This window comes from Molothrus ater, chromosome 2 (assembly GCF_012460135.2).
Source record: "Molothrus ater isolate BHLD 08-10-18 breed brown headed cowbird chromosome 2, BPBGC_Mater_1.1, whole genome shotgun sequence".
NCBI classification, from domain to species: Eukaryota; Metazoa; Chordata; class Aves; order Passeriformes; family Icteridae; genus Molothrus; species Molothrus ater.
This window is the reverse complement of record NC_050479.2, coordinates 33,609,052-33,625,326: the sequence shown is the minus strand read 5'-3', so window position 1 is coordinate 33,625,326 and position 16,275 is coordinate 33,609,052. Positions and strand designations below refer to the sequence as shown.

General features: G+C 41.0%; 1 protein-coding gene across 1 annotated transcript; it reads right to left on the bottom strand.

The window, feature by feature from the left end:
• Positions 1-1,806: 1,806 nt before the first annotated feature.
• On the bottom strand, positions 1,807-14,731 carry NIPA2 (NIPA magnesium transporter 2). Its single transcript, XM_036383073.2, has 8 exons — positions 14,528-14,731; positions 11,459-11,515; positions 7,638-7,701; positions 7,067-7,282; positions 5,284-5,340; positions 4,416-4,506; positions 3,695-3,855; positions 1,807-2,781 (listed from the first exon to the last, which is right to left on the bottom strand). Exons 4-8 carry the CDS (start codon positions 7,203-7,205, stop codon positions 2,144-2,146), a joined length of 1,086 nt encoding a protein of 361 aa, XP_036238966.1. The 5' UTR covers positions 7,206-7,282; positions 7,638-7,701; positions 11,459-11,515; positions 14,528-14,731; the 3' UTR covers positions 1,807-2,143.
• Between the last annotated feature and the right edge of the window lie 1,544 nt (positions 14,732-16,275).

Here is a 16,275-nt window from a genome sequence, read left to right as displayed (position 1 = left end):
TCTTTTCTCCTGCTCAGATCTTTCCAGGTGCTTCACAGCCATGGAATTGACTCCAACAGTGGGTAGAAATGAGCATCTGACAGAAGAGGTACATAGGAAGTGAGGAACATGTAGGTATTGCAGTGGCAGAGAACTCAATTTTGAGGAAAGAAATTAACTGAAATTTCCTCAGCAAAACAGGATGGAGATTTTCCAGGCAATCTATCAGCAAGTTTCCACAATCACAGGTTTCCCTAGGACATCTGTGCTTGAGAGCTGCCATTCTGGAGTGGTGTCTGTCGTGGTGAGAGTGCACACAAGGCTGCCCGGTGTGTGGGAGACACAAGTCAGAAGCACTCGTGCTTTGTTACACCAGCTTGTTGCAGGATTTCTTTAACAAGGTGCTTTACAGATGACTTTCTTTAAGAAACAGTCTTTTAGTTCACAGAACACTTTTGGTCAGCCAGATGCTTCCCTGTTAAGCAAATGAACAACTTCCAGTTAAGCAAATGAACAACTTTCCTAATTTGCTGACATCATCATTGGTTTACGGATGTCTCATACACCTGAGATTTTGGCTCAGCACTGGTGCAGAAATGGTTAATTAATAAAGCCTGATTTTGTTTAAGAACTATTTAAAAATAATTAACCTTGATGCGAATAATTTCTAATTCTTACCAGTTAACTTTCAGCAGTAAGAGAATTGGTCCCTTAACATCCTAAAACTGCTATTAAATACATATTTTATGATCACTGAGGGGGAAAAAAATTTTAAGACAATTCAGACATTAGTCCTAGGAGATTTTTTTCCCATTTTTATAATGTAAATTTTTATTATTTTTCAAAAAGGATTATAGACTTGATAGGAGCTAAATATTCTTTGCCTAGTATAACCTTTCCTACATAAAAGGAAAAATGCAGCAAGGTGCACAAAAAGCGTAACTTTTTCATTTCCAATTAGTGCTTAGCAAAAACGTTTTTCTTGTTTGACACCTTCACCCCTCCTGTATGTTATGACACATAAGAAAGGAAGGCATCAGAATTTTGTTTCACAGGTGATAACTTGAGGTTTTTCTGTCCTAGGAAAAATCTTAATTTCTCTTAAACAATAAGCACTAAACCTGACAACATCAAGCAGTAACTATTAGTCTCTGTCCCAGGTATTTCCAACTTTCACATGCAGAGTAGAAAATTCTTATAAAACCTTCTTCCCTAATTTTTATTTTCTGCCTTTACTAAAGTGAATTACCCCCTACCTGCCTCACCACTCCCCCCCTCTTTTTTTTAAGCAATGTCATTAATGTTCATTATTTTGGTTATTTTTGAAAATCTCAGTGTCACAGCAAACAAAACAGCAATTCTGTGAGTTCAAGCTGTAACATCAGGAGCAGAGAACAGGTCTGCAAAGCCAGGGCACGTGTTGCAGCACAGAGACAGAACTTGACCTCTCTTACAGCAGAGAAAGCAGCTTCTCTGGCTACTAGTAATGATTCAGATCCTTCTTTCTGTTTAAACTGTCACAGCAGGAGCTACCATCTCACCTATCCACTCAGAACACAAGCTCCTGCCTTCCTGTTTCTGCCAGCCTGTCACTCTGGTTTGGTAAAGTTGGGGATTTTTGATGTAAATCCAGCAAGTTTTGCATACAGGTTTACCTAACCAGTATTTTCCAAGGATTGGTTGTGCTTGGTTGTAGCCTTCCCTTTTCTCTTTTACAAACTGGGACAGGAGTAGTTGCTGCAGCTCCTGTTTCAATATGGTTACTCCATGGTCAGTCAGGGCACGAATACAAAGGATTCAGGTTTGCTGCAACCTTTTTACCACCAATGCAGAAATAAAGCCATTTATTTTTGATAAAACTGTAATTAGTGCAATACATCTTAAAAACAGAAGAATGAAATGAAAGTATTTACACATAACTTAAGCAACAAAACCAATTGTGGTCTGAGGTCATTTTAGTACTTTTTAAAGTAAAAGTAAGGCAAATAAAAAATATTTCAGTGTTCTTTATCCAAATGAATCAAACTCAAAAATCAACGATTGTCTACACATACTGTTAAAAAGTACATGACTTTCCAGACAAGCTCAGACGTTTCACAGCAGGAAAAAAAAAAAAATCCAGGGTTACAGAATTGTTCTTTTCTTAAGTAACACGTAGATATTTTCAGAAGGCTGACAGGCTTCCATTTCTTCTGGCTGAGAGACTCTCAGTGGATTGCATTTCACCTAGGCAGGCAGAACTTTCTTCATCATCATTAAAGCTGTCATATGTGCTCAGCAAAGTGCCATTGGCCGCTCTATCATCCTTCCGCAGAGAGAGGGGCAGGTTTGCTAGGGTGAAGTTAACATCTTTGAAGGCATGCAATAAAAAGATCCCCACAATTATAGTCAGGAAGCCACTGAAGGTGCCAATAATGTCATCAGCCGCCATGTCTTGCCATTCCTTGAAGAGGATGGCAGAACAAGTTAAAACAGATGTTGTGAAGATTACATAATATATTGGAGTCACTATTGAAGTGTTGAATATATCCAGAGCCCTGTTCAAATAGTTGATCTGCGTGCTCACACAGACAGTAAGGCTTAGCAGCAGAATCCAAGACAATGGATGCTTCAGCACTGGTTTTCCTGCGAAAAGTTCCTTTATAGCAATGCCCAGACCTTTGACACAGGAGACTGATAAGGCTCCAATTACAGAGCAAATTGTTATGTACACGAGAATGTTGGTCTGTCCATGGCGAGGTCCCACCACACATATTAGAATTAAAGACACAATGACAACGAGCGTTGCGAACACCACAAAACCTGTGGTTGGAGGAAAAAAAAAAATCTTGTTATTTATAGACACTAATGGACACAGTTGTTACTTATGGACTCTATTTATCAGAAATATTTATCTTAGAGGTGCAGGGAAAACACTCATTAACAATGGGACCAACTCAGCTTAAACAGAGGAGTTCAGGATGTTTCTCATTATTCCTCCAGCATCCCAGTTTAGATGATTCAAAGTGAGCAAGCCAAAGCAAAGGCTGTAGCTCAGGCATGATGTATTACCAGTCTATTGGCAAGACTACTACAGGATTAGATTGCTAAACTGCCTTACACCCAAACTCTGAGGTGTAGATGCCACTGGACACAGGCTGAGTCTGAATTGAGTCTTTTTTAGGCAATGATACATTTTGGCAGGTGGCTGTATTCATCAGCAGATTTCCAACAATTAGGTCATTCCTTAAGAACAACTTTTTAATCTCTGTGTTATTTCCTCATGTTTAAGATGAGAATTGCCTTTGTATAAATAGTATTTTGCACATGTGCATTTGTGAGTGCCTCATCTTCCACGCAGCAGCTCATCTGTAAGACTTACTCTCAGAAGGCACCACAACACCTACCTTTTCACTTTAAGGACAGCTCAAAGTTGGGCTTAGAGATGACACACTTCAATCAAAATTAATAGAAATTTTGTTTATCCACCTGTACTGCTGCATTTGTTTAAACCATCACATCAGTGGCACTTTATTCAAGGCCAGACAAGTTCATCTTGCCATCATGCAAAGCACCCTATGGAATTATGTTACAGAATTCAAGTCTCTACTTTATTTGGACTTGTCTACATGAAGCAGACACAGGCCATCTTCCTGGAACTTGAAAGCAGCAGTAATGAAACTATAAAATGAAGAAATGATGGGCTGTGTACAGCTCAAGCCAGTATTTTTCTTACCTGGATCACCTAGTTTGTGGGACATTTCATCCAAAGTTTCTACTTCTTCCTCTTGTGGAGCATGAATTACCATCACAGTTGATCCCAGTATACTTAACAAACATCCTATTTTTCCATGTAAATTAAGTTTTTCATTTAAAAAGAAGGATGACAGAATGGCACTAAGAAATAAAAAAGGCATCAACAAACATGGGATTAGTAATATTAATTTGCTCATCAAGTTACAGGTTGTTTTGACTGTACAAGTCCCTTTTGACTGTACAAGTCACACATATACAACCTGCAGCTTAAAAATAGCTATTTTCTATCTTGAGATACTTGCTGTGGACAGAACTACCTGTTAGTATTTGACATCTCTGCCCAGAACCCCTTTTTTATGTTGCCTGCCAAAAAAATGTGAGATCTGAGAACTTGCAAACATAATTTTACTAAGACAAAAATCTTTACTTAGGAATGAAAATACTGCTCTGCTGTGATCACCATGTTTTTGAAATGCAGAAGACAATAGCTTTTTCTGGAGATGGACATGTAGATGCATTGCTGGAACCCTTCTGTATCATAGCCACTACGTATTTGGAGAAACTTAAAACTTACTCCTGATGCTTATGAGCACTCTATTGTGAAGAATGCATTTATTACAGCATAGTTCAGTGACATATTTCTAAAGAAATATTTTACTTTTCTGTCTCAAGTCACCCTGCTTTCTGTTAGTGTTTCTTACCTTACAAGAACACTGAGAGCTCCCAGAGGAGTCACTAACGTAGCTGGTGCAAAAGCATAGGCAGCAAAGTTCGCTACTTCGCCAGCTCCCACTGCAGAGGAACAGCAATTAAAACCCAGGAGTTAGGCTGCCTCATGTAACAAACCTCTGATCAGGGCAAGTGTCCACAGTGTTCATGTAGACACAAACATGCAGCAAGGGAACAATGCAAAATTCTAATGACAGCATTCAGCTAACAGTACTAGCAGAACACACCCCTACTCCTGACCACCACTATTAGATTTTAAAAGCAGGCTGTGGAACTACATACAACAGGTATTAAAATTAATTTTATCAAATCAGAAGGTGTTTTATTTTAGTGTCTGTGCTGTAGCTCCCCCCAGCCTGCCAGCTTGACTCATGAAGTTCTGCATGGAGAAATCTGCAATAGCAGATATAGCACAGCACATACAGTAAGCCAGTTACCTGAATACAGACAGTAAGTTGACAGTTCAAGCAATGAAAAAAATTAAGACAGGCATAATGCCAAAATATGCTTCCCTTCAAAAAATCCTATATATCTAAGCACTTCTCTGCTAAGATAAAAACCAGAATGCATATGGGCAGTAAAGACAAAACAATTGTCTGCCTAGCTCCACTGCACAAAGAGGGCAGTTACATTAAAGGAAGAGCTTCTGATGTAAGAGAAGTTACATTAAAATCTGAACTGCATCCATCAAATCACAAGGTGACATTTCCATGTATTGCAGAAACACAATCTCTTTCCCTTTTTTGTAACCATGCTGCCATCTGTGGCATAGTTATTTATTAAAATTATATAATGCAGATTGCATTTTTGACACTTAGATGAATAATTTTTGATACTTACTTGAAAGAAGTCCAGCCCACCACAGCCATTCCTTAAGGTATGCATGACCTCCTTGACCTAAAATTGAAAGAACATTGGCTAGTCCACTAAAAACATTGACACCCTGTCACTTATAACACTGCCATGACTTAAAATAATTTTTGCAACTCATGCCCTTAAAAACATGAGCAGCCTTTTGGTACCTAGGCTCTCTAGGTAAAAGGGTTGAAATCAAAGCATCTTCAGTTTCTGATGTGCCTGTGCCTCCTACAACCAGTTTTTTATTTCTTTAGTGTTAGAAATGGCACTGATGATTACTGCATTACCCTGAGAAACAGGGTTCTTTCAAATCACTGAAATTACATGAAAAGCCAAGTTATGTGTCTCTTTACTAAGACTGCTACTCTGCAGAAATTGTACATGGTCTATATGTGGTTGATTACATGTGCAAGCATCACATTTTCTCATTCCAAACCAGGGTGCATGAATTATGTATCTCAAGATCAACCATCTTTTAGAAGCAAAGATGACAGGTACTGAATAAAAATATTCAGAGTCAACCTTCTGAATCATCTGAGGATGCTGCAACTATCCTACCTAAATTTATCTTCTTTCAATTTAAAACCACTGCCCCTCATCGTGTCAATACAGACCCTGGTCAAAACCAAACCAAAAACAAACCCAAAACCAAATCTCATCTCTCTGTCCTTTTTAGCTACTCTCTGTCCCCCTTTAGGTACTGGAAGGTGCTATAAGGGGTCGCAAGACCCTTTTCTTCTCTAAGTTTAACAATCCCAGCTCTGTCAGCCTATCCTCAGAAGTGTTCTGTCCCTTTGATCATTCTCATGGCCCTTCTCTGGACTTGCTCCAACAGGTCCATGTCCTTCCCACGCTGGGGATCCTGGAGCTGGATGCAGCACTGCAGGTGGGCTCTCACCGGAGCAGAGCAGAGCAGAGGGGGAGAATCCCTTCCCTTGCCCTGCTGGTCACACTTGATTTGGACACATTTGGCTTTCTGGGCTGTGAGTGCACATTGCTGGGTCACATCCAGCCTATCATGTGCCAGCATGTCCAAGTCCTTCTGGCCAGGGCTGCTCTCCATCTGTCCATCCCCCAGCCTGTGTTGATACTGGAGCTTGGCCTGACCCAGGTGCAGCACCTTGCTCTGGCTCTTGTTGAGCCTCCTGAGGTTTGCACAGACCACTCCCCAAGCCCATCCAGGTCCCATCCATACCTCTGGATGCCACTTCCTTCACTCTAGAGCATCAACTGCGCCCCTCAGCTCAGTGTGGTCCATGACCCTGCTGCCAGCACATTCGGTCAATGCCACTGTCTGTATCACTGATGAGGATATTTAATAGCATTGCTTCCAGTATGAACCCCTGAGGTGCACTACTCATTACAGTTACTACACGTGACTTTAGTTTTCTAAAACAATCTTCTGACGCCCAAACATGGTTAAAACTCTCTTAAATTCACTCATTCAGGAGCACAGACGTAGTTAAGAGTGCTGCTTGCAATTTGCAAGTACAATTTAGACTTAACTGACACACAAAGGAATCCTTTGACAAGTGTCCCCAGAGGGCATTACATATGCATTAAATAGCATGTGTCACACACAGAGTTGAGGGTATCTGACACCAGAGAAAAAACACATCAGCTCTGTTTTAGGTTTCATACACACGTAACAAAAACCCAAGAAAGTCAAAACAACATCATTAGTTTGATGAACTAATGAACAAAAGCAACCTTCTGTTAAACAGCAAAAGCTAAACATCAGCAATGTATTAAAAGATGTATTTACCTGCTCTCATGGAGCCTTTCCTGGCTAACCGGAGGAGACCTTTCTTTTTCAGGATGAAACTTCCTCCAATGAAAATGCTGGAACTCATAGCCAACACCAGACCAATACAGAAGTCATACTTCCCACGAGTTTGGCTCATCTCGTAAACTGCTGAACACTGTCACATTGATCAACGAGGAGTACAACTTCTGATACTCAACAAAAAATGATGCAACACTGAAACATGAGCAAAATAATCACATTAGGATTAAGCTGGAAGAAAAAGGTGCTGTATAGGAAAATCCTCAACAGCTCATGTGACTGGTTCTCCTGCAAGTGGCTTCTGCAAGGAGTGGTTAACAAAAATAAGGCAATCTGAAGCATGTATAAGCTTGCACTAAGGATGAGTAACTAACAAGTCTGAACACAGAGAAGGAAGAGTTTCTGACCTGGTATATAAAAACTGAAACCCAAACAAAAATTCTTTGAGAAACTTCAGGGACATTTTACAAATATGTAATTTATTTTTCTTTTCATTGAGTATGCAAATCTGTGTCTGGCACACCATGATACCAACCAACAAATGACTTACATTGAAATCAGCCTGTAACAGAGTTTGAGAACAGTTGCAGCAGCATTTCTTCCATATAAACTCCCTAGAAAAATGAAAGGGAGTATTAGAAGGGTGTTTAATCATATAGCCATTTTCATAATACAAACAAACCTCACATGCATGCACATGCAATTACCCTTTAACAGGAAAATTTGGCAAAAAATAAGTCCTTTGTTAAATTATTTTACACAGTTTCCCATACTTGTATGAAGTACCTTTCAATATTGCTTTTCCTTGTACTTTTATGCTTTCAACTTTGATTAATTTGCTGTACCTCTAGGAAAACCTAACAGAGAGCTACTGGTAGGTTAGCATTAAAACTGAGAACAGATCCTCTTACTTGCATCCAGTTAGGCTGTGAAAAAGTAAAGGAAAACAATAAGCACTCAACATAGCAATACTCAAAATGCTGCATGAGCCACAGCTCAAAATTCTCAAATCCACTTCCTTTAATCCTTGCACAGAAATTTTAACATCTTATTTTGTAGGAGAAGCTAAGTAAATGATCTACAAGAAAGTGCTTTCACTTTCTATAAACTTTTAAAAATAAACTGGATTCTTGCATGACACAAAACCACCTAACAAATAAAACCAAGAAAGACAATTCATCAGTGTGTGAGACCAAACCCAGCCACTTCAAATGCATAAATATCATCCTGGTTTGAAATTCAAACAAGATTTTCCGTCCCTTGAAGAAGTTTTTTAATGCAAGGAAAAGACATAAGATTTTGTGGCTGTTCTCTGCACCATCTGTTGTAGCAGGTGTAAGGCACTCTGTTCAGGTAATCGAGCTAAGAATGCTCTTCCAACTCCAGCTGGTGCAAAATGTGACAGTACTACAGCATCACCTGGGGGAGGAGGAGCTGGTTTTGCTAAGCTTTATACTTTACCAGTTTTTTCACTAGTTGCTACTTTAGCTATCCCATTATTAATGGGATTAATTTTACTAGTGCAGCTTTTTACTAAAAGAGAACTCTCCATATTGGCAAAGTCACTTTTTTTTCTTTTCCTCTCTCCTTGGCTTGCATATCTTCACCTACACTGACAGAGGAAAAGAGCATCAGTTAGTCCCATCCTGACACTTCCACCCACTGCATTCCAGAAACAAGGGGAAAGCACAGGCTGCTTTTCTTTGCAGCAGAGGAAAAATTAGATCGCAGAAGAATGAAGAACCTTGTGTGCTCACAGGTAATTTTATGAATTTAGACTTTAAAAGGTTGCTACACTTCAAAACTAGTATTTCTACTTTCCCCCATGTCCCAAATATGCTGAAGTGCCCTGTGAACTTCTTTGTTAACCTTGTAAACAACTCAAATCTCAACCACTTAAATTACATACATTCGGATAAATTACTGCTAGCTCTTCCCATCGAATTTATTTGTCCTCACAGACACAAGCAGCCCATTGTTACTTTGGCTGGACTGCCTTGTTTCCACCTAAGGTTTATTCAGATGTCTACAGTTGCAGACATGTCACACAGCCATGGTGGACCCAGTTTCCCTCTGAAGAGATCTGGTTCCCTCTGAATACAGCAGATATAATTTGCATGTGCAGAACTGACATGTGGAAGGTCAAAGCAGTACCAGGCACTGGAAGTTTTACACTTTAGGAAATCAGGACTTTAATTCTAACCCTAAGACTTACTAAAAGAAGAATTAATGCATGCTTATAAATATAATCAAGAAAAAATATCTATGGGCATGAGAAAGTGCCATGAAATGAGCAGTTTCTGGAATAAATAACGCCTCTCATGTTTCTGCCTTGGGACATGCCAAAGCTGTTGCATTCCAGCAGCTAGGGCCACTACTAGGTTATAAACAGAAAGAGCCAGAAAATGTAGGAGTTAAATAAAGCTGGCAGTTGTGCAGTGCTGCAAAGGTTCTCTAATCAAGTTCACAGCTGATTTTAACACATAGAACACTTCATCCACTCAAGACCAGCAGTGTCATGGAGGCGTCTTAGTTTCCTGCTTCTGCTTTACTTCAGAGAAGTAAAGAAGGGCTGAGACTCTCCTACTCACAGAAACTACAACATCCACCATGCCTCCAAGAGCCACTCATTAATGAATTGCCTGTGGATCTGCTGGTGTCATGAGTCATAACTCTCAGTGTGCAACAGTGCAATGACAGATCACACAGGGACCTGGGTTTGAAGGTTATCAGACAGGGATTGATGGAGAAACTCAGAATGTGAAAAAAAAAACTGTGGGAGATAAACAAATCCAGATTAGCCACAAAGTTTTTTTGCTTATTTTCAAGATGTAACCAAATGTATCATAAATGCTAGCAAGATACAGACTCTCTGATCTAAAACACAGGATAACACTTCTTTGCCTCTGTGCTCAGAAGTCATTTTCTCTCAAAAGCAGCACAAACACAGTGCTCCAAAGATGTTACATTTATTGCAGCAAGTGACCTCTCTGAATATTCAGAAACATTAAAAGTGGTGTAATGAGAAGAAGTAATATTTTACATTTAAAAGCAGGTAAGCATAAGTAAGAATATGGGAGTTACCAGCCAAAGAAAATTAGTATCACTTCCACAAGCTGTACATTGTATGGAAGCAATAATAAGAGCTGGAAAAGGCAGACATGGTCCATTGTTCCAACTTTGCTTACTTGGCAACAAGCCCTCTAGAGTTAATAAAAGACTTACAAGAAACAGTCTAAATATACACTACATTATTTAAATTCAAGAATCTTTTTTAAAACCTGCTCTTTTCAGCTATGATCAGGATGATGTCATTAAGCAAGAAAAAATGACCTTAACAGGCCATTTACTTCAACCCTCTGCCATCTACTACATAATTCACTGCTGCTCCTCATTATAGGTAATTCAGCCAAGCTTCTCCCACAAAATTCTTGTAAAGGAAACTTCACAAACGTGGCAGCCATGCTTTGATGCCATTAGGAACTCTCATTATCTGATCATCTTCACTTTTACTACCAAATCCCACTGCTGGAAAAAGATACAAGTCCCTTTATCTTTGAATCCCCATATCAACATTACCCTGCAGGTGTCTCCTGCTGTGGCACCCTCTGGGTCCTTTCCCAAAAGCTTTTTTCAAGTGCAATTTCCAAAGCTGTATATAGTACTTCAGCTTGAGTTATTATCACTTCTGCAATAAGTGGTAGACTGTATTTCTTTTTAAGAAACATCCAAATCAGGTGGGTTTTTTAGCCCTTTTTCTGCAGTCACCTACTGTTGAGTCATTTTCAACTTCTCTATTGGTATAACCTCCTGCACTTGTATAGCAAATTACTCCTGCCTGGGTGTAATATCTTCCATTTACTCCTATTTAAAAACATCTCTTTTTTTAGAAATGTTTCCTGAAAACATTCAATCAAGGTTACACACTGGCAATCCTTCCCTGCCCAATGTTACTGATTATTGCTCTGTCTTTTGAGCCAGATCAATAACATTAAACATCCAAAGATTCAGACATGATGGAAGAGTTTTGAACAAAAGCCTGCTTTGACAAGACAATAATACTCTAGGTACAGCCATTCTGTATCTTTTGAACTGTTCTATGGTATTTTACTGTCAATTCTGCTTAAGTTTTATGTTTCTAACATTGGAATTAAGCACCTATTTAATGCCCTTCTAGCCATAAAGCTTGTCAGAGAAGAAAAGGAGGTTGAATCAACAAATTGCTTTAACAAATACACATGGACTATATGTCATGTTGGCTATTGTTCCCTTCCCTTCCACAGGCATTAAACTACATGAAACAAACATTCCCTAACAAAACAGAAATCCAAATGTTTGGTGGTGAGCCTGTAGACAGCTCATTATACATACCAATTTTGTTCAGAAATCCAGAGGCATTCACTTCTTAAGTATTTGGAAGTTAGGTTTCTAAAACAGATATCAAAAATAGCATTAATTGGCATGCTAAGAATTTGGCACAAATATTATGTCCATTATTTCAAGACAATTTAATTTTCATGCATGACACACAAGACCATGTCCAATGTATGCTTTAAAAGGAAGAGGATTTTGTTTCAGAATATTTTGAATATTTGAATTTCAGAATGTTTTGAATAACAAATCAGTGTGATTTTAGATTTGATCTTCCTTAGATACAGCTTGCCTGAAGCCATAGTTATTTCATCCTTTTGTTTTTCACTTCACAAATCAAAGAAACTAACCTGTGATCTAAGTTATTCTTTGGAAGGTACCATATTAAAGTTGAACTGAAATACTTTCCTAATTCTTTCAGTTTCATTCTGCAACTAAAGTGCTAAGGCACGTTTATTGCAAAATAACTAATATCAAGTTTTAATTATTGGCTTTGATATGGTGAGTTTTCAGAGGATGTTTATATAGAATCACAGAATATGCTGAGTTGAAAGGAACCCACAAGGATCATCAAGTCCAGCTCCTGGCCCTGCACAGGACAGCCCCAAGAAACCCACCATGTGCCTGAACACACACAGGTTTAAACTCTGTCAGGCTGGTGCTGTGACCAGTGCCCTGGGGAGCTGTTCCACTGCCAACCACCCTCTGAGCAAGGATCATTTTTGTAATATCCAACCCAAACCTCCCCTGACATAGCTTCAGGCCAGTCCCTTGGATCCTGTCACTGGTCACCAGAGAGAAGAGACCAGTGCCTACCCCTCTGCTTCCCCTCATCAGGAAGCTGCAGACCCTGATGAGGTCTGCCCTCAGTCCCCTTTTCTTCAGGCTGAACAGACCAAGTGGCCTCAGCTGCTCCTTATACATCTTCCCTCTACCCCCTTCACACCTTTGCAGCGCTCCTTTGGATACACAGAATGCTGGGGCAGTGGGGAGTATGAACACAGAAATGATCTTAGATTACTAAATATACCCCCCAAATACACCTAATTATTAAATGCAAGCCTTCCTCAGTCATGTTCCTTCCACTCACAAACATATCTTTTAAACAGAGGTACAGAGAGAATACTGAAGGACAGACACAACAGAGTATCAGGATAAAAGAGTTCAAACCTTAGTCATGTGCACCTTTAAAAGGCCAAGATGGATGCACACAGTACCTACAGATTCTGTACACACTGTTCATGAAACAGTATGTTCAATTTTGTACTGCACATTTACCCCAATACAGGATACAGTTTTCCAGCTCTGCCAAAGTTAAAGACTGCCTAAACTTATACACATAATTATTTACATATTACACATAGGCAAGCTAAAATCATATTTATGTTATATATATGCACATATATATATAATGTTAGAGGCACTATCACATGCTCAGAAAGCAAAACATACATTAACTATCCTACAGCTCTCTATTTTAAAAGGTTTAGATAAACTATGGGGAAAATTAATACTTTATAGCAGATTTCTATTTATAAAGCAAAAGTAACAAGCACTTGATCTTATGAAACTAGGAGGAAACAAAAAAATCCACATTAAAACCTTTTCTTTGCATGTGCTACTTGTAGTTATTCTAAAAAAAACTGACCTTTAATTAAAGCACTTTCCCATAAAGCTAAAAAGTATCTTCACTATAACAGTGTTATTCATTAACTGAATACAAACTACAGGCAGTGCTTTGCAACTGATACTGCATTGACTGTTTTCAGGGAAAGCTATCAAAATAGACTAAAGATAAGACTTGCCTCATCTTTGCTATACCTGGCACATGAGTTCCTCTTGTGGGAGGAATAACCAGCACAGGGTCACTGAAATTCACCTTTGGTATTTTATATGGGCAGTTTCTAATTTAAGATAATCCAGGAAGGTAAAGTCCAATCTATACATTAGTCACAGCTACTCTTTTGACAGGACTGACAACCCAATATAACCTGCTTCTTGTCACCAGGATTTTATCATCAGAATGAAGAACTTTAACAAAAGCAGAACTAATGTGACACTGAATTCTAAATACAATGATACCAACAAAACCTATGGAATAATTTTCTATGGATGAAGCTGTTACCTTCCGGGGGGAAAAACCCTAACTGTATACAAGGCACATAAAAGGCTTTAAGATAGAACCACAGTGATTTACATTTATCACGTTTTCAGTACAACAATGTTAAAGACATTGTAGTGAAATAGAGAACGTTGACTGCTTGAAAAAGATTGGGGAAAAACATGGACGAAGGACTTAGATCCAGGCAATATCTTCACAGTGTATGAATGAACAAAAATCTTCACTCTGAATCACAGAATCAACTAGGCTGGAAAAGGCATGTCAGATGGAGTCACACCCATAACCCAACCACCACTATGTCAATAGACCTTGGCACTAAGTGCCATGTCCAGTCTTTTCTTACACAGCTCTGAGGACAGTGACTCCACCAGGTACCTCCCTGGTCAACCACTCCACATCTCATCACCCTGCCTATGAAGAAATTCGCCGTAATGTCCAATCTAAACCTCCCCACGTCAGCTTAAGACTACAATGAGCTACAATGCAAAGCTACGACTACTTTTTCCACGTCAGAATGATGTACCAGGGCTCTGAAGTTCTGAAGGTGCTCTGGAACCATACCGCACAAGACTCAACCTGGGATAACTCAACCCTGGACCAAAGCGAAGGCAAACCATTTATCTCCCCGGTTTACCACACGCACCCCAGTACGGGGCACAGCGGCTCCGGAGCACGGGCAGAGCCAGCACACTGTACCTGGATAACCCCGCTCGGTGGGAGAGCCCCGCAAACAGCCCGATTTGGAGCTTTTAACCTCGGCCCTCTCAGACCAAAGCAGCACAGGTTTCCCACTACGGAGAAACCACCCTCGGGCCCGGAGCCCCGCGCCCCCGGCCCGCTCGCTCTCACCGAGGGCCCTGCGCCGAGCGCTCCGCGGGGAAGCAGCGCCGCCTCCCCCCGCCCCCGCGGGGCCGGCTGGGCTCCCTCCCGCCTCTCCCCGCCGTTACCTGCGGTCACGGCCCCGCTCACATGCCCGCCGGGAGCGGCGAACCAAGAGGAGACGGGGGCGGGGGAGGCCGGAGTGGGCGGCGGGAGGGGCCGGTGCCCGTCCGCTCCAGCGCCATGAGGGGACGAGACAGGACGGGGCGGGAGGGACCGGCAGCGGCAGCGCAAGGCGAGGCGGTGTCCCGGGCCCGTCCGCCCCCTCCGCTCCGCGGTTCCGGCAGCGGCCGCCGGAAGGGGCGCGGCCCGGCCCGAGCCCCGCCCGCCGCGGGTCACATTGCCCTTCCCGCAGCGCCGCCTTCCCCGGGCTGGCGGCGATCCCCGGCCGGGCTGAGTGCCGGCACACCCGCCGGGCTCGCTGCGGCCGCCCTGCAGCCGGGTAGGTCACTGCCGCCACCCGCCCCGCCAGCATCCGCGCTGCGCGGATTTTACACTCACAGAAAATCGTAAAGTCACAGAATGGTTTGGGTCGGAAGGGGACCTTGAAAATCATCCAGTTTCATGGCGTGGACAGAGACACGTTCGACTAGACCAGCTCGCTCAAAGCCCCATCCACTCTGGCCTTTACCACTTCCACAGATGAGACATCCACAATTTCTCTGGGCAACCTGTTTCAGCTCCTTTTCACCCTCACAGCATGGAATTATTCCTAATATCTAATCTAAAACATGCCTTTTGTCACTTTGATACCGTTTTCTCCTGCACTGTCACTACATAAATAGTTTTGCCCCATCTTTCCTAAAAGTTTCCTTCAGGTACTGGAAGGCTGCAATTAGGTCACCCCGAGCCTTCTCTTTTGCAGGCTGAAATAAACACAAGCTGTCTGCCATAAGGGAGAGACATTTTACTGGGCCAGGTAAAGGGAATGGTTAATGAATCAATTTAATCCAGGTCATCCACTCTCAGCAGTGCTTTACCCAAACTGCTCTAATCTCATACAAAGTAAATGGATAAATACAGTTAGACAAATATTTGTCCTCACACACAAGGAGTCTTTGAAAGTCATAACAAGCATCAGGCTCAGAGGGTTCTTTGGTTTCTTCATGACTATCTCTGAGCATGCTTGACACAGCTGCCTTGTAACATTAAGTCTGAACAACCAACACTGCCAAAATACCTGTGGTATCTCCTCATGGAAGATGCAGCTCTTTAAACTCAAGACAGTTTTGTCACATCCCTTAGTGACAGCAGTTCCTATTTTTTCAGTCTTCTCAGGATTTTTGTTGACATTATCCCAGTCTGCACAAGCAGCTGCTTCATTTTTGCAACACCTGGAAAGACATGGAGACAAAACCAGTCTTGGCTTTCCCTTGTGGAATACCCATGACAAAGCCACTCCTCATCACATTACCTGCTGTGTTATATCTCATTAAAAATGGTCCCTTGCTCTGACACAAAAATTACATTTCTACACCACCCAAAGCACATGGATAAATGTTAGGCCTATTTTATTCTCTAAGGCAACATTCCATTCCCCAATATAAAACTATTCTAGTATTCTTGACATGAACTTTGCACTTAGAAAATAGTGTTATATGTGTATGTATGTATGTATGAAAATATACTTTAAGATAAAAAAGCTGCTAAGCAATTTACAGTAATTACCTACATACTGACACAGTAAGACACTGGCTTTTCTGTGTTTTACCAAAAGATATCAAAACTGTGAAGTCTTTGAAAAGGTTAACAGCTGGTGAAAATAATTTCTCAAATGGATTAAAAGATTAAAACCTGTGCCACCTAAACCAGTACA

Excerpts from the sequence above, each read along its gene's own strand:
- NIPA2 (XM_036383073.2), bottom strand. The coding sequence starts at position 7,205 with ATGAGCCAAACTCGTGGGAAGTATGACTTCTGTATTGGTCTGGTGTTG. Across the intron at positions 3,856-4,415 it reads GCTCTCAGTGTTCTTGTAAG|TGCCATTCTGTCATCCTTCT; the intron begins GTAAGAAACACT and ends TTTATTTCTTAG. Across the intron at positions 2,782-3,694 it reads CCACAAACTAGGTGATCCAG|GTTTTGTGGTGTTCGCAACG; the intron begins GTAAGAAAAATA and ends CTCCAACCACAG.